This window comes from Phoca vitulina, unplaced genomic scaffold (assembly GCF_004348235.1).
Source record: "Phoca vitulina isolate PV1807 unplaced genomic scaffold, GSC_HSeal_1.0 scaffold116, whole genome shotgun sequence".
Taxonomy (NCBI): domain Eukaryota; kingdom Metazoa; phylum Chordata; class Mammalia; order Carnivora; family Phocidae; genus Phoca; species Phoca vitulina.
The window spans coordinates 566,624-593,614 of NW_022589819.1; the positions used below are offsets into that span (position 1 = coordinate 566,624).

Genomic DNA, 26,991 nt, shown 5'->3' on the forward strand with positions numbered 1-26,991 from the left:
GCTTGGTTCTCTGATACACCGGCCCTCCAGAAGCCAATTTCCCCAAATTCTCCGTCATGAGCCAGGAAGGCAGCCACCATTCCTTCAACTCCCTCCAAGTTGTTTATTTAATAATAAAAGATAGTACATATCCATAAACCTGATCTCCCACCACCACCCCTCCTTTACTCCCAGTGACTAGCTCCAAAATGTAAAAATGTCCCTTGTTCCTCCTGGGGACTAAATTCCCAGCTCCACCCCCCCAAATAAAGAAACAAAAGAACAAAGAGTGTGTAGGAGGCCACCTACCCCAAAACCTCATCTCACTCAATACCCTCAAAGAGAGAAGCAGGAATTAGGGGTTCAGAGAAATGAGAGGAGCCCTATATTCCAAAAAGTGGGTAAGAAGAGAGGTGAACCCGCTCATCTCCAAATAAGTGCTTAACCCCACACCCTGTCTTTCCTTTACCAATTGCCCCAAGCCCAGGGATCAGAGAACTTAGAAAAACCCCACTTGGTCACCCCCACCTCCCGCCGCCCGCCCCGCACCACCCCCAGCTCTAAGTCAGTGTGAGTTGCAGAGGTCAGGGGTGACTGAGGTAGAGGGGCCGGCGGGAGGCCTGGCGGGCCTGGCCGGCTGCAGAGGCAGGGAAGGGGCCACCTGTGGCATTGCCCGGGGCCGAGGATGGTTGTTTTCGGAGCGAGGGGGGCACCGTGGAGGTCTTGATGTGAATCACCCTGGTGTCCATGACCTCACACTCGATCTGCATCATCTCCTCATAGTCCCCCGGGGCCCCCCGGCCTGACAGGGTCTCTGTGAGAAGGAGGGAGTTAAGGAAGAGGAGAAGGGCCGGCAAACAGAGGAGAAAAGTAGAGGTGGATAGGGAGGGAGAGGCAATGGTGAGGAGGCAGATCCACATCAGGAGGTCAATGAGAGGGTCAGGGATGGAGTTGGTGCAGGGAGAGGAGAGGGGCAGGAAAAGAAAATGACATTGATGAGTTACAGAGAACACATATGATGGAGGTCACAGGGGAGAGGACATCAAGAGAAAACAGGAGGTGAGAATCTGGCAGTTCCCAGCCTATCCCCTCTGCCCACACCTACTCGAGCACCCTCACCAAGGGACAGCCTGCACCCTCGTCTTCCTCCCATGTCTCCTGAGCTCTGTTTTTCTCTCCACCCATTTCCTGCTTCTTCTCACCCAGGAGTCTAGCCTCTTTGGAATGGCCCACTCTCTCCATTTCCCCCTTAACTCTTCATGTTGGATCTATGAGAACCTCCCCCTTCCTCAATTTCAGGACCCCTCCCCAGACCCAGCAGGGAGAGAATTACCATTGGGAGCCATGGCAGGCATCACCAGGGACATCTTGGGCCGAGAGGTCTTATTGTGGCTGATGGCGGGGAGCAGCAAGTGGTCCTGGGAAAGAAAGGGGCCAGGCCGGGAGGCTGGAGGAAGAGACGTGGACAGGCTCCCCACCCCGACTCTAGAGCCTCAGCCTGAAGACAGACTGCTAGGGACCCCAGGGTGACAGGGATGGGGCAGGGAGGAACTCACCCTTCGGAAGGACACAACATAAAACGTGTCTTCTCGTCGGTCAATTGCATCCAGGAACTCCGGCTGCGAACGGTCTGGGTGGCGATACAGCTGCAGCTGGCCCACAGAATCCCTAGCCAGGTCGGGAAAGAGGATTTGGGAGGAACTAAGCCCAGTGCCCAGGTACCCCTGGGGAAGGTGGGAGAGGATGAGAGAAAAAGACAGGAGGCCCCCGGGGATGAGGAGGGCACAGTGCCCCTGGTGGCAATGACGATGGGCACAGGACAGATTCTGGGAGTTTAGCTCTTTAGAGTGCAACCTCCCTTAGTGACAGACAAGCACCCCCATAGACTCACCTCTCTGGGGGCCCGGGGGGTTGGGTGGGGACTGCCTTAACTGGAGGCGACTTCTTCCGTAGCTGAGACTTCTGGAAGGAGAAGTATCTAAGGATGTGAAGAGGGTGAAGGCAAAAGGGAGAGAGAGCGGCCCCTGGAAGCTGATGTCACCTCACACCCACCCCTCCACTTACCCCAAATGATCCCTCAAACCTCCACAATGAGGTGCTAACTCGAAATCCCTAGGCCATTCAGTCTTCCAGCGGGCCTTGCTTGAGCCAGCCCCAGCCCTTCCTACCTGTCTCTCTGGGACTCTGTGGGGGATCTTCCGCCGGCCTCTCTGGTGACGCTGCACCCAGCCGCTCAGCTCATCAGCAAGCCTAGGGAAGCAGAGGCGGGGCAAGGCTCCCACTTGCCCTGCCTGCACACAGCAGGGAGAAAAGAGGGCCGGGAGGGCTGGTGCTTCGGCACACGCGGCTGGCCCGGCTGCCCGCGGAGGGGCCCCCGCCCGGAGTCCCGCGCACCTCAGGGACTCGGTCCGGTTGAAGTGCCGGCAGTCAGAGGAGAGGAAGAGCTGGTCCAGGTCTCTCAGCAGTAGCTCCTTAGCACCCCCAGGGAAGGCTGTCAGGTTCCTGGAGTGAGGCAGGAAGGGGGCGATGATCGGAGGCTGCACCCCTCCACCAGGAGAACGGGCAATGATGGCAAGAGAACTCTGGCTCCCCTCAAAAAGAAAAGGTAACTTTTGGGGAGAAGCTCCACTCAGCACTGGCGAAAGGGAGGGCCCTCTCCTCACCTGAAACTTGGCCGGCCTGGAGCGCTGGGCTGGGGCTCCTCAGGGCCCAGGGAGGAACCCTGGAGGGGATTAACTCCCTGAACTGGCTCTTGCGTTGAGAACTCCAGCAAGTGTCTCCGGGGCGGAGGTTCCTCTCCGCTCATCCGAGGAGAGACGGGAGCCGGAGGAGGCTCACTGATGCTGGTGATAAGGAAGGACAGGGGGTGAGGAATTCCGGCTTTATCAGGGGACCGCTTAAGATCCTGGGCTCTGCAGACAGCCCGTCTGGGTTCCAGTCTATTCTACAAGAGTGGATCTCCTCACATGTGAGACAGGAATGAGAACCATCCCTACCTCATAAAGCCAGGAAGCCTGAGAAACTCGGCAAGCACTTAAAAGTGACTTTTGCCAATGTCATTAGCACCATCTGCTCCAGGTTAGGACACACCATTTGACAGAAATGACGGAATGAGAAGGGACTGGCCGGACGCACCGTCAGTGCCGAGGACACCAGCACTGTGTGGGTGTGAGTGCGATGAAAGGCCCTGTGCCAAGGCAGGCAGGCAGTGGGGAGGGGGGGCTCCACCCCGAAGCTCTGGGGGGCAAGGAAGGTCTCACCTGACAGGTCCAAAGTTGAAGGCAATGAAGAGAAGGAAGACCATGATGCAGACCACCTTCCTGTTTCCAGACCCTAACTTGAGCTCGCTGTTCTAAGGTGCAGAGAAAGGGCCGAGAGAGAGGGTAAGTCGGCCCAGAGGAGCCGGTCTTCCCACGGGCCTCCCAAGCACAGAGCAGCGTACCTCAGCCAGCAGGGCCTCCAGCCGCCGCCGGAGGGCAGCGTTCTCCCGGCGGAGCTGCTGGTTGTCGGCCAGCACGGCCTGCAGCCGGGCCTCCAGCCCCTGCAGGTACTCTTTCTTCTTCCTCCGGGACTGGCAGGCCGACTCCCGGTTCTTGATCATTCGCTGCTGCCGCTTCAGCAGCTTTGCCTAGGGTACCCAGAGGGCCAAAGGAGGAATGAGAGATGGGCGGGAGAGGGGAACTACGCTTCCCGACTTCAGGGGCTAATCACCCCACTGCTCCCACTGCCACTCTCCTGCCTTCCTGTCCTCCACCTACACAGCCAGAGAGGGGTTGCTCCTCTCTGCCAAAACAGTTCGAGGAAGGAGCCCTTCTCTCAACCGCTCCATGCTCCTGGTCCGCAGAGCTGAGAGAAGTCAGACTGCAGGAAGAACTCCCTCCATCCTGGTTCCTGGTGGAAACTCAGTTCCTTTCCTTGGATGCGGGGGGGGAATCTTCTTTTCTCTCAATTCTCCTTTTTAAGGGCCCACAGCCTCACCTTGCTATAATTAAAGAACACTTTACCTGGTTTTCCCTAGGAAACAGCCTCCCTCTTCCAACTACCGCCACAACCATAACACAGTATGACTTCCCTGCCTTAGATTTATGGACACCATTCCCGTTTCTCCATCTACAGTGATAGCAAAACTAAGGATCCTAAAACTACACAGAGTTGATGTTGATACTCGTCTATGAACTGGGATCCACTTGACCTTCAGGATCATCTTATGGGTTTGCTTCCTCACTTTTTGTTCCCTCCTCATTCCACAATTCTCTCCTGAAAGAGTTGCCTCTTTCCTTCCCATGAACTAGCCTTACCCCTCTCCTCCCCACGACTTACATCCACTTCAGGTGGGCAGGAGTTCCCGGGCATAGGAGCTGGAACAATGCTCTTCCTCTCAGGCCTTGGAGCCGGGGCAGCTGGTCCCTCAGGCTGGACCCGAATAGCACCTTGGATGAGGACAACTGGGGAGACTAGGGCAAGTGAACAGGAGGAGGTGAGAGCTGTAAGTCAGGTGGAGTTCTTGTGTCCACCCGCACCTGAGCACCCAAGGGCTGGGAGCCTCAATGGCTGCGAGCTCCCCGAGAAAGTCAATTCAGATCAGCTCCTTCTCGCCTTCTTTAGTACCTGGGGGTGGCTGGACAAGGGGCTGCAAAAGGATGGTGGTGCTGGGAGGCACAGCTCTGGGTGGCACTGGGACGGTGGTTATCACCACAGGTTTGGGCTGCAGGGGTGGCTTCCGGGTGGGTAGGGCTTTGCCTGAAGGAAGGGGAGGGAAGGAATGAAGGTCAGGACTAGAGGCCTCTTGCCAGGGATCCCAAGGTGTCAGGAGGCCCCATTACCTAAGGAGCCATCGGAGGATGGGCCCATGCTGATCTGGACACCTCCAAGTGGGGGGCCTAGGACATCCCGCAGGAAACACCCTTGAGGGGACGGTGACTCTGTCTTCACTTCCAGTACCTCCTCTCCTATAAAAGCCTGTGTTGGGTATTCCAGAAGATATGTGAGTCAGGAGGAGTGTCAAGGAGAAGGAGCTGAAAAAGAGAATGCTTTCATACTTCTGGGAGTCAGAAGGAACTCACTGGAGTGTCTGGAAGGAGAAAGAAAAGTTGATGCTCACCTGGTTGGGGGACTCTGCTGAGAGCAGGGAAGCCTCAGAGTTGATGGAGGAAGATGGAGAGACAGGTTCTACCTTGGTCTGGACATCTGTGGGGGGTCGGGATGGGAGAAAATACTGGAGGAGAAGGGGATTAAGAGAGGGGATAGAAGACACGGTCCTTTCTCCTTGTACCAGAATATAAAGCTGGCTCTAGGCATGCAGTCCAGAAGCAGGAGGAGCCATGGGCTGCTGATGTGCTGGCTCTCTTCCTACCTCTTTACCCAGGACTTTCTCTTCTCCTTCCCTGGCTCTAGAAGCCATCACGCGTCCCTATGCTAACAGCCAAGTCTGCATTTCTAACCTTGATGGCTCCCGTGTCCTGATTCTAACTCCCTAGGTACCTGTTGGTCATTTCCTTTCTCATGCCCCATCCATGGGGCTCACTGCTTGTCCCTTCACACAAATTCCCTTGCCCTCCCAGGCACCAAATCGCAAAGACTCAGTCACCTCTGAGCTTTCCTGGCCTCTGTTAAATCCATCTGTGAGACTTGCTGATCACCCCACGGGGGCAAAATAAAACTCATCCGAGGGCCAGATTCAGCCCCAAGCTCACCAGTCTGTCACTATCTTTGGTCCATACCACTCATTTAGGTACTTAATTATATAAGTGCCAATACTGCTATATTAAAATTTCAACTTTTATTTGTGGATAGGTAATACAGTCACATGATACAAAACTCCAAAGGACCAAAGGGTAATTCAGTGAAGTGGATCTCCTTCCCTTCCTTGTCCACCAGCCACCCAGATCCCTCCTCAGAGGTGACCACTATTTGATTATTAACCACATGTTATGACCTCATGAGACTCTCCAAAAGGAAGGATTATGTCTGATGCTTCCTATCAAACTGATGGGTAAAGCACAGGCCCTCAAAAGATACCTAATTTATTTAGGGGAGAATCTGACTCCTTGGCAAAGTCATCAACAATCAATTTGCTGTGAAAAGGTTTTCAATCCTTATATTGTTTGTTCTCTTTGTAACTTTTAATAATGTGTGGATATGGTCTGTTTATCTCTCTGGACCCACTGTGCATCCTTCCCTGCCCCACTCTGAGGCCGGGGAGGAAAACATGAATGGACTAAATCACTGGACTCCCATGCCCTCTAGCTTCTGGTTGGAGTTCAACCAAAGAGAGGCAGTGCCAGGAAACCCTGAAGCCACTTTGCAGTCCACACTCAACATGTCCAGCACTGAATTCATCATCCTCCCTGAGCAGGGGGCTCGGACTCTTATGGTACCAATCTGCCCTAGCAAGAAACCCAGGCATCCTCTTCAAATCCTATGCAGGAAGTCACTGCAATTCATCCATTCTACTTCATTCTTTCTGCCTCCTTTCGGCATCCAAATATCCTCCTCAATTAACTGCATCCAGTCCTGCCTCTCCACGACCCAGTCTCTCTACTCTGCCACCAGAGTCATCTTCCTAATCACATTGCTCTCCTGCTTGATTCTTCAGAGGCTCCCAACTGCCCACAGGATAAAAGCTAAGAGTCCCTTAGCAGGGTGCCCACCTGGCCCTGAAGCCTCTGCAACTTCTTGCCATTTCCCACTCCCTCCTCACACCCACTCTGAGATACGAGTTGCCTAGACAGACACACACACCCATCTCCACATTCATCTATTCATCTTCTGGCTAATCTCTATGTGTCCTTCAAAATTGGCTCAGGAAACCCTTCCTCCAGGAGCACATCCCTGATCCAGCCCCCATCAGGTGAGCTGCCCCTCTTATGAGCTTTTGTGGCACCCTGTGATGTCTATCCCAGAATTCCCACACACCTTCAGTGACTGGTGCGTATCTTTCCCCTCCCACCACACTACAGGATTCTCAGGTCAGTGTGGTGCTCACATCTTTTTCATCTTTGCATCCCCAGCACCCTGTCCAGTATGTGGCATGGAGGAGGTGCTCAATAAATGTTTACTGTGTAAACACGGAAGAGGAAATAAACTTGGTAACACTTAAAAATAGCACAAATAATGTTAATTGTAGAATCTAGGGGTTGGGTATATGGTATTTCAGCTATTCTGTATGTTTGAAAAATTTTCTAATAAAACATTGGGGGGAAAATAATAAATAAATATGCTCTAACGTGTCCATAAGTTTTTTTAAAAATGCAAGGCAACAGAAGTTAAATCACACAACAGGATACTAGGGATTAGAAAAAGAAAGAAAAACCATCCCCATCTCTTCAGGGCTGCCTTTGCTGTGGTTTCCTAAAATTATCCCTCCCCTTCCTGGCCTCTCTCCTGGTCATCTGCCATTTCCCTTCCCCACCTTTTCCTCCCTGTCCTATTGCCTGCATCCCCTCCCCCATCTATACACACACATACTCTGCCTTGGTAAAGCCTGGGGGTAGTGGCAGGCTGTTACTACCTGAGGGATCATCAGAGGTGAGACCCACATTGATCTGGACGGTTTCAAATGGGGATGTTGGATCATCTCCTAGGAGGCAGAGTGGGGGTGCCAAGGACTCTGTCTTCACAACCAGCACCTCTCCTACACCAGAGGCCTAGGTGAGAGTGGGAGGTGAAGGGGGGGGCACAAAAAAGAAAAGAAAGCAAGGGAAGGTGTTGAGAGCAAGAGCAAGAACAAAAGCTTTAGAGCTTACTAATTATTTGACATTCTGGTTTGAATGGTACTAAGCATCTCCCAAAGCTGTCTCTGGCCCCTCGTTTTCTCTTTCTACTTTATTTCTGGGAGGGCTGATGAAGTCTCATGATTTTAAATATTGCCTTAGAGTGGACAACTTGGGCAAGAGCAATTCTAGAATTCTCAGCAGTTAACAACTCTCTTCTTCCCAGCCCCACCATGGCTGCCACATATCTCTGTATGTTAAAAAGACTCCATCTTTTTCGACAACCACAGCAAAAACATGTAAAAGGAGGATATTAAAGTAATTCAAAGGCACCACCACTACTCTATGACCTATAGCACACAAAACATTTTCTCAGCATCTATGGGTGAAGGGAATGGAACACAGTCCCTGCCACAAACAGTAGAAGGAGGGAGATGGCTCTCACCTGGCTGGAGGGTTCTGTGGAAAGATGGGATGATTCGGAGCTGAGGGAGGAAGAGGAGCAGGGTGAGGATGGCTCAGACTTCACCTGAAGATCTGGAAGAAAAGGGTTAGGGAATCAGCAGGAAGCAGAGCCTGAGAAGTCCAAAAAGTGTCCAAAGACATGGAGGTAGGGATCCCTCACCTGGGGCAAAGGGAAAAGAACACATAATAAGGGACTGAAGGAGAGAGGAGTGCACAGGTACTTATGAAGAGGAGGTGTGAGGATACAGGGAGTTCCACAGTTCCTGGGAAACAGTGGAAAGAGACGGTTTTGGAAGGATGAGGGAATCACAAAGGATATCTTTTTTTTTAAGATTTTATTTATTTATTTGAGAGAGAGAGAGAAAGAGAGAATGGGGGGCGGGGCAGAGGGAGAAGCTGACTCCCCGCTGAGCAGGGAGCCTGATGCAGGCTCCATCCCAGGACCCTGAGATCATGACCCGAGCCAAAGGCAGACATTCAACCAACTGAGCCACCCAGGCGCCCCTCAGAAAGGGTATCTTACCTGGGAAGATAGGCAGGGGGTCCCAAGGTGGTTCAGGGGGGCTGACATCCATCCCCACGTCCAGGGAGCTGCTGCCAAACTGAATAGAGGAGGACATTAGACGGCAAGAATGTGCAGAAGACTGAACAGCTCCATGAGCTCTGGTCTGGGGCTGAGTCCTGGTTCCAGGGCAACTCCCACCCGCCAAAGGTTAGAGACAAGGCTGGGGGCGCAATACCGGGACATCCTGCTCTGGGCAGCGGAAGAGCTGCGTCTGCTCCTCCGCCACATCATCCAGGCCAGTGTACAAAGTGCTGTCTGCAAGAGATGCAGAGCTTCAGGGGGGTCGTCCGGTGGCCCAGCCTACAGATCCACACACAGCCCTGGGCCCATCCCTCATTGGCTCGGCTCAGCCAGACCTACCGCCCGCCCACTTGAAACGTGATACAGCCAAAGAACTTCAGCCCCTCCTTCCCCCACCCCGGAACAACTCGACGTTTCCGTAGGGAGCGGAGGTCTTTCCCAACTCCCGCATCCCCCGAAAGCACGACGAGCCCCCCTGCTCCGCCCTCCTTCGGGTGATGGATTCCGTATTTGCCCAGCCTTCTTCTGTAGACCTCCGCTTCCTCCCTGCGTGCCTCAGGAGCACAGCATGCCACAGCCCTCCTCCCTCCCCAAGGCCTCACTCCGCAGACCCCAGTCCTCCGGGCTCAGCAAGTTGTCCGTGAAAAAACGTGTTGGGTCCGCAATCTCGCTGAGGAGCATCAGTTCCGCCATCTTTCCCTCCCGCCCCCCAACCATGAGACCGTTCCCAAGGCCCGCCTCTCCCCATCATCGACTAATCAGTTGACTCTTAAAAAAAAAAGGGGGCGCGTCCCGGAAGGTCTACCGACCAGTAAGAGACCTGGGTGCTGAGTACATAAGGCGGCTGGACAGGCCGGGCCAATGGGAGCGCGGCAGGAGGATAGCACTCCCACTCAACGGGGGCCGTACGGTTTGCGCATGCGCCGAACAGGAGCCAACGAGCGCGAGCCTGGGAGATGTAGTTCCTGGGGTTTAAAGGCCCTCCATCTCCCCAGTCAGCCCTAAATTTAGTAGTTCATGTATCTTGCATTCATCCTCGGGTATGGATGAGCCCCCCAAAATGTAGCAAACGTGATCATATGGCTTTTTATTGGTAAAGGAGGGAAAGAGGCGCACTGAGACCACCGCTATTTCCCTAGGAAGGCAAAAGCTGGGAGTGGGACATGGGCTGAAAGCCTCCCTCTGGGTCTCCTCAAAGTCTCACAGGATAAACCACAATTCACAGGTTCCTGTCTCTTTTAAAATTTAACTTTTAATCAGCCAAACATCTTGCGCAGACCCTGAGCCAGCCCTGCATCTTGTTTCTTCCCCTGAATGATCACCTTTCCCAGCTCCTCCTGGGCTGCCCGGTTTTTTGGGTCTACCGCCAGCACCTTCCTGAGGTCAGCAGTTGCTTTTTCAAGGTTCCCAAGGGCAGCCTGGGCAACCCCCCTTCGGTACAAGGCCTTTAAATGGTCAGGCTCCCGCTCCAGCACTCGGTCACAGCTCTGGGCAGCCAACTGGGGCTGCCCTAGCAACAACTGACAGGCAGCCAGGTTGGCATGAAGAACAGTTCGTTCTGGAGGGCCAGGTGGGGGTAAAGTCAGCAGCAGCCGAAGAGCCCGTCCATAGCATCTGGCGGCCCCTTCGGGGTTCCCAGCTCGAAATAATTCTGTGCCCCTTGCACGTTCTTCCCTGGCCAGGGCTTCCTTCTCACTAGCCTCCAGCTCCCAGGAGTCCCTGCCCTGAGTGAAGGAGGCCAGTGTGAGCCTGAAAGGAGATTCAGAGTGCTCAGAGAGCTGAAGCTCTGCCTCCTCACCTTGACACATGGACTCCAAGCATTTCTCTATGAGCTCCCCCCAAGTCCCCTCCCTCCACGGGCCTAACCCCATAGTTATCTCTGTCCAGCCCTCTGGCAGGCCTGACCCAAAAGGAAACCCAAAAGCCAGTACCCGGCAGCAGGAACCTAGCTTGGGTTTGTCCAAGCCATGGCCACGGATTATGATCTTCTTAACAAAGCTCCCATCAGGACAGTACCAGAGATCAGAAGCTTGAAGGGGCTCTGGCATCTCACTGGTTGATCCATGAGACTTAGCAGAGTCTCCTTGAAGTCCAGAGGCCAGTTTTTCAGTCCCTTGAGGTTTCTCTAGAATTTGGCTGGCTGGATTTGGGCTCACTCTCAGCTCAAGGATTTCAGTAGGAGGGTCTTGGGGCTGCTGCCTAATCTGGGTAGTTGAATCAAGGTTCTCCTGGGGGTTCTTTTCCCATTGTTGTTGTGGTTGAGAGGTGTCCTTCTCTCCCATTGGATTGACTGGTGGCGTCTCCATTTGGCTGCCTGGTCCCTTCCACCGTGGGTGAAGAGTTTTGGTCGAATGAGATATCAGTCTCAGGTCAGCACCTGAAAAGAAAAACAAAACAATGCTAATGGCAGGCTTCTTATTTAGATTCCCTTTTCGTCCTCTCCCGTCCTTCTGGGACCCAGGCCCCCAGTCCTCAAAGTCTTTTTTTTTTTTTTTTTCCTCCAAAAATCTCTGTCGGGCTCGAGCCTCCTCCAGTCCACCCACGAACTAATCCAGACCTAATCCAGAACTATAAATTCCACAAATCCCTGCGGTTCGGGTAGCCGCCCCAACTACGGACACCCGATCGAGTCAAAAAGTACCTGGGCGGCCAAAACGCCTAGCCTGGTGGCAATAGCCGGACCATTCGAATCCCCTCTCCTTCCGAAGCTAAGTGCTTCCTTAGTACAGTCCTCAGTCTTGCTCTAGGCGGAGAGGACGGCCGAGGGCCAGGGGCATCTGGGGACAATGACCGCTAACGCTGGAGCCCGCGAGGCTGCGAATCTAATCAAATTCCTGGCAGCCAATCCGGAGGAGGGAGAGGGCTGGTTGGCCCGCCTTTTGGACGTGACATCATTTCCCCTCCCCGCAACCGGGAAGCTCTAGGCCTTAGCAACCGATCCTGGCCGAATCAAACCGAACTAGGCGGGGTCCGACTAGCCAGGTTATTAAGACTAAAAGTCTGGAGAGGTCCTGGAATGGGAAATTGGGGTTCATGAGGGAGAGTGAGGGAATGGTAGCGGTAGCAGTCTTTTTATCTGAAGACCTCAGGCCCACCTGTGCTATTCTCCTTATCCCTGTGTTCAGGGCTCCCTGCCAGAGCCAGCCAGCCTGTTCCTTCCACCCTTCAGTCCAGGGTGCTGCAAGAGAAGCCCTCAGGCCTCTTTCTCCCCAACTGCCCCTATGCCCTTGTGGGATCACCTGAAGCTTCTCCTTACCTGTTCCCTCATACTCATCATTGGCTTTCAAGTCTTTTTCCTCAGGAAATCTTAGTGCTTTTCAAACTTTTGATGTGCATGCACATCACCTGGGGAACTGTTAAATCTCAGGTTGTGATTTAGGAAGCCTGGAGTGGGGTCTATGACTCTGCACTTCCTTCCTTCCCTTCCTTCCTTTCTTCCCTCCTTCCCTCCTTCCCTCCCTCTCTCCTTTCTCTCCTTCCTTCCTCCCTCCCTCCCTTCCTTCTCTAAAGTCTACTTTATTCAGATTTCTTACTTTTTGCCCAATGACCTTTTTCTGTCCCAGGATCCTACCCAGGATACCACATGCCATTTAATCATGTTTCCTTAGCTCTTCTTGACTTTGAGTTTTCTCTGCCCTATGTTTCAACCTGTTTTGAACTACTTTTCAAGAGATGCTCTTTTACTTAAAATTTTTAAAATTCTTTATTTAAATTCAATTTAGCTAACATTTATTGTATTATTAGTTTCAAGGGCAGAATTTAGTGATTCATCAGTTGCATATAATACCCAGTGCTCATTATATCACCTGCCCTCCTTAATGCCCATCATCCAATTACCCCTCCTCCCACCCCCTCCCCTCCAGCAACCCTCAGTTTGTTTCCTAAGGTTAAGAGTCTCTTATGGTTTGCCTCCCTCTCTGTTTTCATCTTATTTTATTTTTCCTTCCCTTCCCCTATGTTCATCTGTTTTGTTTCTTAAATTCCACATGAGTGAATTCACATGATAATTGTCTTTTTCTGGCTAACTTATTTCACTTAACATAATACCCTCTAGTTTCACCATGTCCTTGCAAATGGCTAGATTTCATTCTCTTTGATGGCTGAGTAGTATTCCATTGTGTGTGTGTATATATATATATATATATATCACTTTATCCATTCATCTGTCGATGGACATCTGGGGTCTTTCCATAGTTTGGCTATTGTGGACATTGCTGCTTATAAACATTGGGGTGCAGGTGCCCCTTCGAATCACTACGTTTGTGTCTTTTGGATAAATACCTAGTAGTGCAATTGCTGGGTCATAGGGTAGATCTATTTTCAACTTTTTGAGGAAGCTCCATACTGTTTTCCAGAGTGGCTGCACCAGCTTGCATTCCCACCAACAGTGTAGGAGGGTTCCCCTTTCTCCACATCTTTGCCAACATCTGTTGTTTCCTGAGTTATTAACTTTAGCCATTCTGACTGGTGTGAGGACATATCTCATTATGGTTTTGATTTGTATTTCCCTGATGCCAAGTGATGTTGAGCATTTTTTCATGTGTCTGTTGGCCATTTGTTTGTCTCCTTTAGAAAAATGTCTGTTCATGTCTTCTGCCCATTTCTTGACTAGATTATTTGTTTTCTGGGTGTAGAGTTTGATAAGTTCTTTATGGATTTTGGATACTAGCCCTTTTTCTGATAAGACATTTGCAAATATCTTCTCCCATTCTGTTGGTTGCCTCTTAGTTTTGTTGACTGTTTCCTTTGCTGTGCAAGACCCTTTTATCTTGATGAAGTCCCAATAGTTCATTTGTGCTGATTCTGCATTTCTAACAAGATCTTGGATGGTGATGCTGCTGATCCATGGACCACAATTTGAATAGCATGATTCTAGAATAACTCATCCCACTCTTGTCACCCTTGCTCTGTGCCCCTTCAGTTTGTACTATATTTTGCATACATAACTGGTAAAACCTGCCCCATTGGGTGTGTGAGTGGAAAACTGGTCCTTCTCCTCCTATAAAAGATATAGGTCCCTTTTGTGATTCAGCCTGCTTGACCAGCTCCCAGCACAGGCTGGGCCACCACAGCTCTTCAGGGAAGGAGAATCCTATTCTTAGTACCTCACTTCAGCTCCTTATTCAGTTTGCTCTCTGATAACCTGCCATTGTGCCCCAGACTACGAGGACCATGCCAGGACAGCCAGAAGGGTAGGTAGTTTCATCAGTACACACAGAACTGTGTCAAGACAGTCCTCTCCCTGTTTTGTATTGAGACTCAAGTCACTAACGTAGACTTTTTCTCAAGTTTTATTTCTTGGTTCTGTGTCAGAATAACCTTAGTCCACCGCCACCTCTTCCCTTATGGCTAAATACTCTGATTCTTGTAATCCTTGGGCTCCTATTGAAAATTAATCCACCTTTTCTCCCTTTCCATTTCAAGGATTTTTGGAAAAGGCAGGATGTCTAGAAGGAGTCACAAAAGGTTTGATTGTGGCCTAATCCTCGGACAAAGTTTGCTAATTTGTATTGTGTGCCTTAACTGAGAGGGCCACTCTGATGACCCTTCAAAGATCAGCTTCTCTCAATGAAAAGAAACTGTACTCTGCTACAAATATATTGCTTTGTAATGTTCTCTTATTTTGTCTGTGTATGTTTGAGTTCCAACAGACTCTGCAGGACAGAGGCCTTGTCTCTATTTCTTTTGTGTCATCTCATTCATTCATTCATTCAACAAATACTTATTGAGCACCTGCTATGTTCCAGGCAGCATGCTAGGAAGTGGGGATATGTAGATGAATGAGACTGACACAGTCCCTGCTCTCAGGGAACTTCTAGTCTGGCCAAGGGAATACTAATTACAGTGGCTTGAAGAAGCGTGAGATGCTATGAGAGTGGATGAAGGATTAGGGGGTATTCCTTGGGGGTGAGACATTTTTGCTGCTATTCAAAGAATGAGTTAGAACTGAATCTCAGTTCTATATAGACCCCATATTGAAAACCACTGAATTAAGTGGTCGACTGTGTCTCTTCAGGTGATCCCTTGTCACCTGACTAAAAACACATGCAAACATAGGCACATAAACTCCTAAAAAAAGTAATCCAAATCATCCAAAATGAAAATATTTTTATTTTTAAATAAATAAAATTTGAATTTCATCAAAATGAAAACACAGAATTTAAGTTTTATGAAAGAGGACTCAGAATCCTCAGAGGAGAAATCCATGGATCTTTAGATTCCCCCAGGTTTCAACTTGAGGAGTAGGAAGGGACCAAGATGTGGAGACTCAGAAATGGGGAAGAGCATTGGTTCTTCCACAAAGTGTTGCTGCATGAATGTTAACTGACTCACTGCTTGCTCTCTTCTGGTTCCCTGCCCCTTGAGTCTCATTATGCTAGGGCTCAGCTCTCTAGGGATAGTCACTGAGGAATCAGGAAGAAGCAGGGAAACAAGCTAGGAGGATTATATCCCCAGGCCTGACTAGAGAACATGGGATCTGAGGAGGACATAAAAAGAGGATGACAAATGAAATTTTGCTTACCTGTTGGGGTAGAAGCTTGGATGGGGGAGTGAGGAAGGAGCAATGTTTCCTTTCTCTTTCCCCTAAAGATTTGAGAATGAACTGGAAGAAGAGCAGCCTTGAGGGGAGGAGATGAAAAGGAACCTTCTTCTCCAAGTGACTAGACTCAATTCCAACCTCCTACTACAAGTGTCCTCTGTTCTCTTTCTTCTTTTGGTGTTGCAAGGACAAACCTCACCAACATCTAATTGTATGGATGCTTTGGGACATGACTTACCCTGTGTCCGTCTAAGACATTTCCCCTGCCTCAGGTGAGAGGGATGGGGGGTGGGGGAGCAGCACACTGGAACCTCTGGAAAGGGAATGAGATTAAGGAATACTCTGTGTTAAGAAAGTCAATGTCAAAGGGACATCTGGGAGAATGGAAGGACTTGGGGGGGGGGTGTCACTGCTTCTGCAATCTGTGATTATGGACAATAAATCCTATGCTGGAAAAATTCTCCCTTCATCCAAGTCATTATAGGGGGCACTTAATGCTGTTGAAGATCATTCTGAGGGAAAGCCCCATATTTGACAAGTTTCTGAGGATTTACCTGTAAATGTTTTTAAATCCCACCTGGCATCACCTCTGTCCATCTGTCCTTATTTCTGAGTCACCTCCTTCCAAGGTGGCTCAGAGGATCTAGCTATATTCTGCTACTCTCCTTGCCCTATTCCATAAGGGCATTTTGTGTGTGGGTTTTTTTAATTGAAGTATAGTTGACACACAATGTTACATTAGTTTCAAGCGTATGATGTAATGATTGGATAGGTCTATATGTTATGCCATGCTCACCACAAGTGTAGAGGCCATCTGTCACTCATACAACACTATTATAATACCATTGACCATATCCCCTATGGTGTACCTTTTATCCCTGTGACTTATTCATTCCATAACTGGAAGCCTGTATCCCCCAGCTTCACACACTTTGCCCATCCCCCGGCCCCCTTCCCTCTGGCAACTATCAGTTTGTTATGGGTCTGTTCCTGCTCCATGGGGGCATTGTTTTGCTTTCATCAAAGATCTAACCTGATGGCAGAAGCTGAGAAGAGGTTCAGGAGCTGGTGCATGATAATTTGTGAGCTGGTTGTTGTTACCTGTTGTCTTCAAACACATATAGCATGTGACACCTGCCCTCTAAATGGGTGAAGTAAGATTCTTATTCATTCAATAATCTTTACTGAGTACTCAGAATTTGTCAATGAAACATGGAGATATAAAAAGTTGAAAATAGAGCTACCCTACGACCCAGCAATTGCACTACTGGGTATTTATAAGATACAAATGTAATGATCCGAAGGGGCACCTGCACCCCAATGTTCATAGCAGCAATGTCCACAATAGCCAAACTATGGAAAGAGCCCAGATATCCATCAACAGATGAAAGGTTAAAGAAGATGTGGTACACACACACACACACACACACACACACACTTGAATATTACACAGCCATCAAAACTTGAAATCTTGCCATTTGCAACGATGTGGATGGAACTAGAGGGTGTTATGCTAAGTGAAATAAGTCAATCAGAAAAAGATAATTATCATATGATCTCACTGATATGTGGAATTTAAGAAACAAAACAGAGGATCATCGGGGAAGAGAGGAAAAAATAAAACAAGATGAAACCAGAGACGGAAATAAACCCTAAGAGACTCTTTTTTTTTTTTTAAAGATTATTTATTTACTTATTTGACAGAGAGAGACACAGCGAGAGAGAGAACACAAGCAGGGGGAGTGGGGGAGGGAGAAGCAGGCTTCCACCAAGCAGGGAGCCCGATGCGGGGCTCGATGCGGGGCTCGATGCGGGGCTCGATGCGGGGCTCGATGCGGGGCTCGATGCGGGGCTCGATGCGGGGCTCGATGCGGGGCTCGATCCCAGGACCCTGGGATCATGATCTGGGCCTAAGGCAGGCGCTTAACGACTGAGCCACCCAGGCGCCCCAACCATAAGAGACTCTTAATCATAGGAAACCAACTGAGGGTTGCTGAAGGGGAGGGGGATGGAGGGATGGGGTAACTGGGGGATGGACATAAGGAGGGCATGTAATGTAATGAGCACTGGGGCTGATGAATCATAGACCTGTACCTCTGAAACCAATAATACATTATATGTTAATTAAAATAATAAATAAGAAAAATGGATATAAATACAGAGATCCCCACCAGCAGTCTAATAAAGGGTAAGGTGTCATAGTTAACAAAAGCTCCAGATGCAAGAGTGAAAGTGATAAGTGGCAGGGAAGTTATTTCCAACTGGGTGATCTGAAAAGGAGTCCAGAGGGTTAAGCCTTGGAGGATGGCCATTTTGATCTGCATAGATAGAAAGGATTTATTGCAGGTGAAGGAAGCAATACAAGGCAGGCGAGATAAGGAAATGAAAGCCACTTTACATTCAGTATTATTCATCTCTGGCTTGTCAATCTCAGCTTTCCCAGGCTATTTCAATACTCAATGCAGGCTGCCCTGTCACAAGGCATCAAACTGGTTGGAATTTTTTATACCCTCACGTTCTCCTGCATTCCATACTCACCACATGGAACCATATGCTGCACTTACTCTCTGCCATTTATCACCAGCAAGAGAGACAAAAATTCTAGCTTTCCAAAGGCTAAATAAATTTCCCCTTCTGTTTAGCTTTGGTGGTTTCTGTGGTTTTAGTTCTGCTGGGATTTATGTCAAAATTGTTCCTCCCTCCTCTTTGCTCCCAAAACATTTTGCTTGTATATCCCTTATAGGCAGGGTTTTCAGGCAGGATGAAGCTGTGAAAGGCAGACTTTTCCACAGTGAAACATTTAATGATAAGAGCCGCTCTTTACTGAATCTTGACCATACATTATGACCACAATACCAGGCACTGTGCTGTTTTTAATCAAGTGATGAGGGAAAGCCTCCTTGTGGTGGTGATATTTGTGTAAAGACATAAATGATGTAAGGGAACAGGTGCTCAGATAACTGGAGGAAGAGTGTCCAGGAAGACAAAAACAGGAGTGCAAAGGCCCCGAGGCAGGAGGGAATAGGATTTTTATGTTAAATTCATAGCAGTTACGAGAACAGCAAGGAGGCCAGAGTGGGTGGAGCAGAGTAAGCAAGGCAAAAGGTGGGAGGAGATGAAGTCAAAGAGGTAGAGAAGAACAAGGTCAGGTAGGCTTCATAGGCCAATGTGAATATTTTGGATTTTGTTCTAAGTGTATAAATGGTAGCCATCAGAAGGTTTAAGCAAGGTGAGTGATATCATCTGGTAATTTAAAAGATCACTCTGATTTCTGCATGGGGGAAGGACTGTATCAGTCAAAAATGGAAGGAGAAAATCCAGTTAAGGGGCTAGTCGAGGGACAATGGTAGCATGGGAGCTTGGATTAGGGAGAGGATCAAGGGAAGAGTCCTGAGGCTGTGTAATATGTCGGAGTCTGGAAGAGAAGTAGGAGCGGTCAGTGAAGACAGAAGGAGCAGAAAATAAGGAACTAGGGAATATAATACTTTAGTTGAATCCAGAAAGAGTATTAAAGTGAAGAAAGCATTTCAAAGAGGAAGGAGCATTCAACTGTGACAAAAGTTGCTGATGGTCTAGCCCAGGGTTTCTCAATCTTGGTGCATATATATTACAAAGTAATTTAATGAACATCATGCAGCTTAAAAAATAAAATCTTTCTGGGGCGCCTGGGTGGCTGAGTCTGTTAAGCATCTGACTCTTGATTTCCGCTCAGGTCATGATTTCAGGGTCCTGGGATCAAGCTGTGTGTCATGCTCTTTGCTCCTTTCTCTCTGTGCCCCACCCCCTCGCTCTCTCTCTCTAAAATAAATAAATAAATAAATCTTTAAAAAGAGAAAAGAAAATCTTCTTGTTATTGTTAAAGTTCCCCGTGTATATTCCTCTCCGATTGGAATTCCTCTCTTGCCAAGGGGTATCCACTATTCTGAATGTTGTGCTTTCACTGCATAGGTGAATAGAAAAAAATGAGGTGGGTTTTCTTTTTTCCTTCTCAAAGACGAGGTATATTATTACAACATCTTTGCATGATGATGGAAATGTTTCAGTAACTGATTGTGCAGGAGAGATAGGAGTTAATTTCAAGAGTTCTGTTTCTGAGGGGTAAGAACGGACAGGATCCCAATACACAGATGGGGTGGGGGCTGGAAGCAGGTCAACTTCTCTGCAGTAACAAGGAGAAGGCAATAAATACAGCCGAGATGCAAGTGGCCTAGTAGATTCGGGGGTGAAACCAGGAGGAAGTTCTCTTCTGAAAATTTCTTTCTTTTTTTAAATTTAATTTAATTTAATTTTATTGTGTTATGTTATTCACCATACAGTACATCATTAGTTTTTGATGTAGTGTTCCATGATTCATTGTTTTCATATAACACCCAATGCTCCATGCAGTATGTGCCCTCCTTAATACCCATCACCGGGCTAACCCATCCCCCTACGCCCCTCCCCTCTAAAACCCTCAGTTTGTTTCTCAGAGTCCATAGTCTCTCATGGTTCATCTCTCCCTCCTATTCCCCCACCTTCATTTTTCCCTTCCTTCTTCTAATGTCCTCCATGCTATTCCTTATGTTCCACAAATAAATGAAACCATATGATAATTGACTTTCTCTGCTTGACTTATTTCACTTAGCATAATCTCCTCCAGTCCCATCCATGTTGATGGAAAAGTTGGGTATTCATCCTTTCTGATGGCTGAGTAATATTCCATTGTATATATGGGCCATATCTTCTTTATCCATTCATCTGTTGAAGGGCATCTCAGCTCTTTCCACAGTTTGGCTATTGTGGACATTGCTGCTATGAACACTGGGGTGCATATGGCCCTTCTTTTCACTACATCTGTGTCTTTGGGGTAAATACCCAGGAGTGCAATTGCTGGGTCATAGGGTAGCTCTATTTTTTAATTTTTGAGGAACCTCCACACTGTTTCCCTAAGTGGCTGTACCAACTTGCATTCCCACAAACAGTGTAAGAGGGTTCCCCTTTCTCCACAACCTCTCCAACATTTGTTGTTTCTTGCCTTGTCCATTTTTGCCATTCTAAGTGGTGTAAGGTGGTATCTCAATGTGGTTTTGATTTGAATTTCCCTGATGGCTAATGATGATGAACATTTTTTCATGTGTCTGTTAGCCATTTGTATGTCTTCTTTTGTGAAGTGTCTGTTCATGTCTTCTGCCCATGCCCATTTTTTGACTTGATTATTTGTTTTTTGGGTGTTGAGTTTGAGAAGTTCTTTATAGATCTTGGATACCAGCCCTTTATCTGTAGTGTCATTTGCAAATATCTTCTCCCATTCTGTGGGTTGCCTCTTTGTTTTGTTGACTGTTTCCTTTGCTGTGCAGAAGTCCCAAAAGTTCATTTTTGCTTTTCTTTCACTAGCTTTTGGAGATGTATCTTGAAAAGACACAAAAAGATGGAAAAACATTCCATGCTCATGGACCGGAAGAATAAAATGTTAAAATGTCTATGTTGGGGGCGCCTGGGTGGCTCAGTCGTTAAGCATCTGCCTTCGGCTCAGGTCATGATCCCAGGGTCCTGGGATGGAGCCCCACATCAGGCTCCCTGCTCTGCGGGAAGCTTGCTTCTCCCTCTCCCACTCCCTCTGCTTGTGTTCCCTCTCTCACTGTGTCTCTCTCTGTCAGATAAATAAATAAAATCTTTAAAAAAAAGTCTATGTTGCCCAGAGCAATCTGTACCTTCTATGACATCCCGATCAAAATTCCAATGACATTTTTCTTTTTCTTTTTTTTAATTATGTTATGTTAATCACCATACATTACATCATTAGTTTTTGATGTAGTGTTCCATTATTCATTGTTTGCGTATAACACCCAGTGCTCCATGCAGTACGTGCCCTCTTTAATACCCATCACCAGGCTAACCCATCCCCCCAACCCCCTCCCCTCTGGAACCCTCAGTTTGCTTCTCTGAGTCCATAGTCTCTCATGGTTCATCTCCCCCTCCGATTCCCCCCTTCATTTTTCCCTTCCTGCTACCTTCTTCTTCCTCTTCTTCTTCTTCTTCTTCTTCTTCTTCTTCTTCTTCTTCTTCTTCTTCTTCTTCTTCTTCTTCTTCTTCTTCTTCTTTTAACATATAATGTATGATTTGTTTCAGAGGTACAGGTCTGTGATTCAACAGTCTTACACAATTCACAGCGCTCACCATAGCACATACCCTCCCCAATGTCTATCACCCAGCCACCCCATCCCTCCCACCCCCCACCACTCCAGCAACCCTCAGTTTGTTTCCTGAGATTAAGAATTCTTCATATCAGTGAGGTCATATGATACATGTCTTTCTCTGATTGACTTATTTCGCTCAGCATAATACCCTCCATTTCCATCCACGTCATTGCAAATGGCAAGATTTCATTCCTTTTGATGGCTGCATAATATTCCATTTATATATGTACCACATCTTCTTTATCCATTCATCTGTCGATGGACATCTTGGCTCTTTCCACAGTTTGGCTATTGTGGACATTGCTGCTATAAACATCGGGGTGCACATACCTCTTCGGATCCCTACATTTGTATCTTTGGGGTAAACACCCAGTAGTGCAATTGCTGGGTTGTATAGTAGCTTTATTTTCAACTTTTGGAGGAATCTCCATACTGTTTTCCAGAGTGGCTGAATCAGTTTTCATTCCCACCAGCAGTGTAGGAGGATTCCCCCTTCTCTGCATCCCCGCCAACATCTGTCGTTTCCTGACTTGTTAATTTTAGCCATTCTGACTGGTGTGAGGTGGTATCTCATTGAGGTTTTGATTTGGATTTCCCTGATGCCGATCAATGTTGAGCACTTTTTCATGTGTCTGTTGGCCATTTGGATGTCTTCTTTGGAAAAATATCTGTTCATGTCTTCTGCCCATTCCAATCACATTTTTCAAAGTGCTGGAACAAACAATCCTAAAATTTGTATGGAATCAGAAAAAACCCCGAATCGCCAAGGAAATGTTGAAAAAGAAGAAGAAAGTTGGGGGCATCACGTTGCCCTATTTCAAGCTATATTACAAAGCAGTGATCATCAAGACAGTATGGTACTGGCACAAAAACAGACATATAGACCAATGGAACAGAATAGAGAGCCCAGAAATGGACCCTCAACTCTGTGGTCAAATAATCTTCGACAAAGCAGGAAAAAGTATGCAATGGAAAAAAGACAGTCTCTTCAATAAATGGTGCTGGGAAAATTGGACAGCTATATACAGAAGAATGAAACTCGACCATTCTCTAACACCATACACAAAGATAAACTCAAAATGGATGAAAGACCTCAATGTGAGACAGGTATCCATCAAAATCCTAGAGGAGAACATAGGCAGTGACCGCTTCGACATCAGTCTTCTGAAAATTTCTATTTTCTCACTGAATAGGAAGAAAGGTCATCATCTTGTGAAATTGTGGTCTCAGATTTGGGGAATGTGAACTGCCTGGGGAAATGTGAGCAGGCCATTCTGAGGACTGAAAGGAAGTGAGACCAGTCAATAGGACTGTGTGTTTTTCCTCAGACAGATTCAGCTGTTGGGTGCAGGTGTGGAACAGGCAGAGTTGGATTTAACCAGGGCTAAAATGTGTCTGAAGGAGAAGGGCCAAGAATAAAAGGGCAAGGACTGAGAGGTGATGATAGTGTTGAACCTTGGGATATACACTGAGTAATGAGGGGAATGAAAAATTGAGGGGATCAAATATAATGAAGTGTGAGAAAGTTGATGGATGGAAGATCTTTCATGGGATTGAAGAATTTTGGAATGGGATGCTGAATGGAGGAGGGGGTGACATGCAAAGACTGAACAGATTTGGAAGAGGTGGCTGTTATTGATGGTAACCAAGTTGAAGGTATGACAGTGGGAGAAGAGTGGCTAAGGAGTGGGGAAAAACCTCAGTGGAAGTGAGGAAGGCCAGGACCTGACCAGTATGCTGGATGATTATCTACAGGGATATCAAAGCCACCCAAAATAATTAAATGACAGAGGTGGTGGTAGAGAGGAAGACAGTAACCTAGGTACTAAATTTTCAGTGAATTAGGGGGAATGATGACCCAGAGTCAAATCATGGGAGAATGAAATCTCCCATGTAGATGTTAGAAGGGGCCAGAGCCTCTCCCAGAGGATGGAATCTCTGTCCATGGTGGTGCAAGAGCCAAGGGCATCATGCCGGGAGGGAATTGAGATAAAGTGGGTGGAGAATCAAATTGGAATATGCCTTCACTTCACTCCAGAATCAAATGAATATGCCTCCAGACTCCAGGAGTCTGGGTGAAGTGATCTGGAAGAAGTCATTGTGATTCACTTCTTCCTCTGCCTAATTCTCTTCCATTCAATTGAGTTCAAAGATTGGTACAAGAGGTTTTACCTGATGAGGATCTAAAAACCAGAGAAAAGCCAAATTTGGCTCCTGCCTTCAAGCAGCTCTCAAAGTAAGACGTGTACATCAAGATCTCAGGTGAGAAGAGATGGGAAAATGCAGATAAAGTGAACAATGTATAGGTGTTAGACCTGCATACCTTTCTGTTAAAGAACATTGCTCTAGTTGAAGCCACACGTTTTGGGTTTCCCCCTTCTCCCTTTGTGGTCCCTAAACTGCTTCTAAGCCTGTAATTCCCCACCTTAGTTGCCCTTTGGAATTACCTGGGGATGTCTAAAGAAATATTGATGCCTGAGTCCCACCTCCAGAGATTGTGATTTAGTTGGTTCAGGATGTGACCTGGGCTTTGGGATTTTTAAATGCTCCCAGATGACTCTAATGTATAGCCAGGGGTGAGAATCAGTGCTCCAAGGAGTCTGGAGCTCTGTTTATAGAAACCACTGCTTTAGTCCAAACCATAGGAGAGAAACTCCTTCTGGCTTGAGTCAGGGGGTGAATTGATCTGAGCCCCGAAGGATAGGTAAATTTTGGCCAAGTGGAGATGCAGATGTGAAGGAGGAGAACATCATGAGCACAAGTTCAGATGTGGTCTGAAACACCCGACAAGCAGCAAACAATTTGGTTTGTAAGAGATAGAGTTTAGAGAATGAGGTCTACAATTTGAGAACAGCTGGGCAAGGACCTGGGGGTGGGAATGATGAGTAATTCAGTTTGGTTGGAGATTAGGTTGAAGAGAGAAAGCTGGATGTTTTTAAATTATGGAAGGGGTTGAAGGCCAGATTACAATTTTATAAATAATTGAGTAAGCAATAGGGAATCTTGAAGGGCTTTTGAGCAGTGGATTTATAAAAGAAATGTGTTTAGGGACAGCAGTGTTGAGGGAAATCGGGAGCTGCAAGAGGCAAGAAGTAGGGTGACCTTTTAGAGGAACTGTTGCAGCAATCCTAGATGAGGTCATTTTTCGGACAAGGGCTGGGGAAAAGTTACGGATTCAAAAGATATTATGATGATAGAATTGATTTGGCTTGACAGCACACCAAAAGTAAAGGCAGGAGGGAGATGGAGAAAGCCTCAAGTTTTCAGACAAGGGTGATGGGGAAATGGTGCCATTAACAGAAACAGGGAAGCAGGTTTTCCATGGCATTTCATAATTTTGGTTTGGAACATGCCGAATTTAGAGGATCAGCAGCGTGGTCCATGTGGCCATATTCCACTGGCACTGGAAGAATGCCTACATGTATATAGCTTGGAGAATGTCTCAGTCAACTCAGACTGCTATAACAAAATACCATAAACTGCGTGGCTTATAAACAACAGAAACGTCTCACAGTTCTGGAGACTGGAAAGTCCAAGATCCAGGTGCTGGCAGACTTGGTATAAGGTGAGAGCCCCCTCTGGGACATAGAAGGTTGAATTCTCACTGTGTCCTCATGTGGTGAAAGGGGCAACGGAGCTCTCTGGGGTCTCATTTAGAAGGGCACTAATCCCATTCATGAGGGTCTGTCCTCATGACCTAATCACCTCCCAAAGGCCCCATATCACAGTAGGATTAGATTTCAACATATGAATTTGGGGGAGAACACAAACACTTGGTCTATGGCATAGAAACATTTAGTTAGAAATAGTATCTGAGTTTGGAGTAGATGAGATTTTTAAGGGAACGTCTCAGAAAAGGAAAAAATCTAGAGATGGATACTTAGGAGAAAGGAGGAGAAAAAAAGAGAGCAGAGGAGGAGGGGGATGATTAGAAGTATGTGCGGAAGTAGAGCGGGGGAAAGATTACATGTCCCTGAACCAGGCGAGTGGAGAGTCTAGGGTCAAGGGACAGACCTAGGGTTCAGAGAGGCAGTGTGCACATACTCTGCAAATACCATTGATTTTGGTTCCTGGTAACTTCTGGTCATTGGGTACGATTTGAGAGAGCAGTTTCAGTAGAGTGGGGAGTGGAAGCATATTTTAAAGGGTTAAGAAATTAAAAAAAAAGAAGGGTTAAGAAATAGTGGGTATGAAAGAAAGAGACACAGACACATCCCTGACAATACTTATTTAAGGGGGGGCGGCTAGTGAGTAGGTGGTGAGGAAGCGGAAGCTGCAAATGTGAATTCTTTTTTCAATCTGTTTGGTGAGCGAAGCACATCAAATCTGAAACTTCCAAAGGAGAGCCCACAATTTCCATACTCCATCCCATCCTCCTCCCATGTCTCCTGTCGCAGTGCATGGCTTTCCTTCTAGATCCTAAACCCCGTGAGGTCAGTGTTCACATCCATTGTTTCAGCAGATATCACGCCAGCATCCCGCAGACGCATGTTGTATGAATGCACAAATTCAGCATAGAACCCTGGCCCGCAGGTGTACAGCTGAAGATACTGAGTCCACTGCTTATGCGCTGCCCCCACCCCCACCAGAGGCCTCCTGGTTGACCTCAGGCTAGGAGAGGGCAACTAGCTCCAGCTGGACTTTGAGAGCCTAGTGACCTCCTCCCTGGGGCTCTGCTGTGTTCTGAATGTTTGTGGTCCCTCCAAAACTCATATGTTGAAATCGTAATGCATAATTTGATGGTTTTAGGAGGTGGGGTCTTTGGGAGGTGCTTAGGTCAAGAGGGTGGAGCTCTCATGAATGGGATTAGTGCTCTTATAAGAGACCCTATAGAGCTCCCTTGCCCCTTAACAAGTAAGGATACAATGATAAGTCTGTAATTCAGAAGAGGGCCCTCACCTGACTATGCTATGCTCTCAGACTTCCAGCCTACAGAACTGTGAGAAATAGATTTCTGTTGCTTATAAGCCACCCAGTCGATAGTATTTTTGTTATAGCAACCTGAATGGATTGAGATGGCCTCCCATAGCACTCTGCTCCCTTTGCCTATACAGGTACAACAAACCATGTAGGGCTCTAATCGAAGTTGTTTGCCACCCTCTGGCTCAAAGGCAGGAACAGCTGTAGGCAGTTGGCATCTTTTCCCTGTCACCCTGTCCCTGACCAACTTCTTCAGAACAGTCTGTCCTTTTCTCCTGATTTCCTGGAGTTCTGGGGATAGATACTTGGGTCTACCTGTAAATGCTCTCTCTTCAAAGCCCTAAGCCCAGTCTAGTAGGAAGTGGAAAATGTGTACTAGGGAAAGAAATCCCCATCATGAATGGACCTCATACCAGATCTCCCTGGTGGAATTCCTAAGGAGACCCCTGCCCCTGCCCCCAGCCCCCAGAGTTGTGTTTGTCTTTCTGGTGTTCCTCCCATTTTTGTCTCTGTCAGTTTTCTTTATCTTTCTTTCCCTTAGAAGGGAAGCTAAGGGGAGGTAAAAGGGGCAAACAAAAGAGGAGGGTCTTTGCAAGGCTGCAGTCTTTGGAA

The 26,991-nt window shown here is 47.7% G+C and overlaps 2 protein-coding genes across 4 annotated transcripts; both read right to left on the reverse strand.

The window, feature by feature from the left end:
* Positions 1–85: 85 nt before the first annotated feature.
* On the reverse strand, positions 86–9,511 carry ATF6B (activating transcription factor 6 beta). Of its 3 annotated transcripts, none has more exons than XM_032398511.1 (18): positions 9,354–9,511; positions 8,897–8,976; positions 8,680–8,758; positions 8,137–8,228; positions 7,490–7,625; positions 5,081–5,166; positions 4,803–4,938; positions 4,588–4,719; positions 4,300–4,433; positions 3,422–3,607; positions 3,240–3,331; positions 2,643–2,822; positions 2,374–2,481; positions 2,148–2,229; positions 1,871–1,941; positions 1,536–1,647; positions 1,313–1,397; positions 86–793 (listed from the first exon to the last, which is right to left on the reverse strand). In XM_032398511.1, exons 1-18 carry the CDS (start codon positions 9,457–9,459, stop codon positions 564–566), a joined length of 2,127 nt encoding a protein of 708 aa, XP_032254402.1. In that variant the 5' UTR covers positions 9,460–9,511; the 3' UTR covers positions 86–563. The 3 variants fall into 3 exon arrangements, with proteins under 3 accessions (XP_032254402.1, XP_032254401.1, XP_032254403.1); XM_032398510.1 differs by having other exon boundaries at positions 9,345–9,479; XM_032398512.1 differs by having other exon boundaries at positions 1,536–1,703; positions 9,345–9,479.
* Positions 9,512–9,978: 467 nt separating this feature from the next.
* Positions 9,979–11,577, reverse strand: FKBPL (FKBP prolyl isomerase like). Its single transcript, XM_032398469.1, has 2 exons — positions 11,384–11,577; positions 9,979–11,119 (listed from the first exon to the last, which is right to left on the reverse strand). The coding sequence occupies exon 2, from the start codon at positions 11,046–11,048 to the stop codon at positions 9,999–10,001; it is 1,050 nt and encodes a 349-aa protein (XP_032254360.1). The 5' UTR covers positions 11,049–11,119; positions 11,384–11,577; the 3' UTR covers positions 9,979–9,998.
* Positions 11,578–26,991: the final 15,414 nt, after the last annotated feature.

Coding starts and splice junctions, on each gene's coding strand:
- FKBPL (XM_032398469.1), bottom strand. CDS start 11,048: ATGGAGACGCCACCAGTCAATCCAATGGGAGAGAAGGACACCTCTCAA.
- ATF6B (XM_032398510.1), bottom strand. CDS start 9,459: ATGGTTGGGGGGCGGGAGGGAAAGATGGCGGAACTGATGCTCCTCAGC. Junction 8,759..8,896: donor GCCCAGAGCAGGATGTCCCG/GTATTGCGCCCC, acceptor TCCTCTATTCAG/TTTGGCAGCAGCTCCCTGGA. Junction 794..1,312: donor GCCTGCCATGGCTCCCAATG/GTAATTCTCTCC, acceptor TCCTTCTCACAG/AGACCCTGTCAGGCCGGGGG.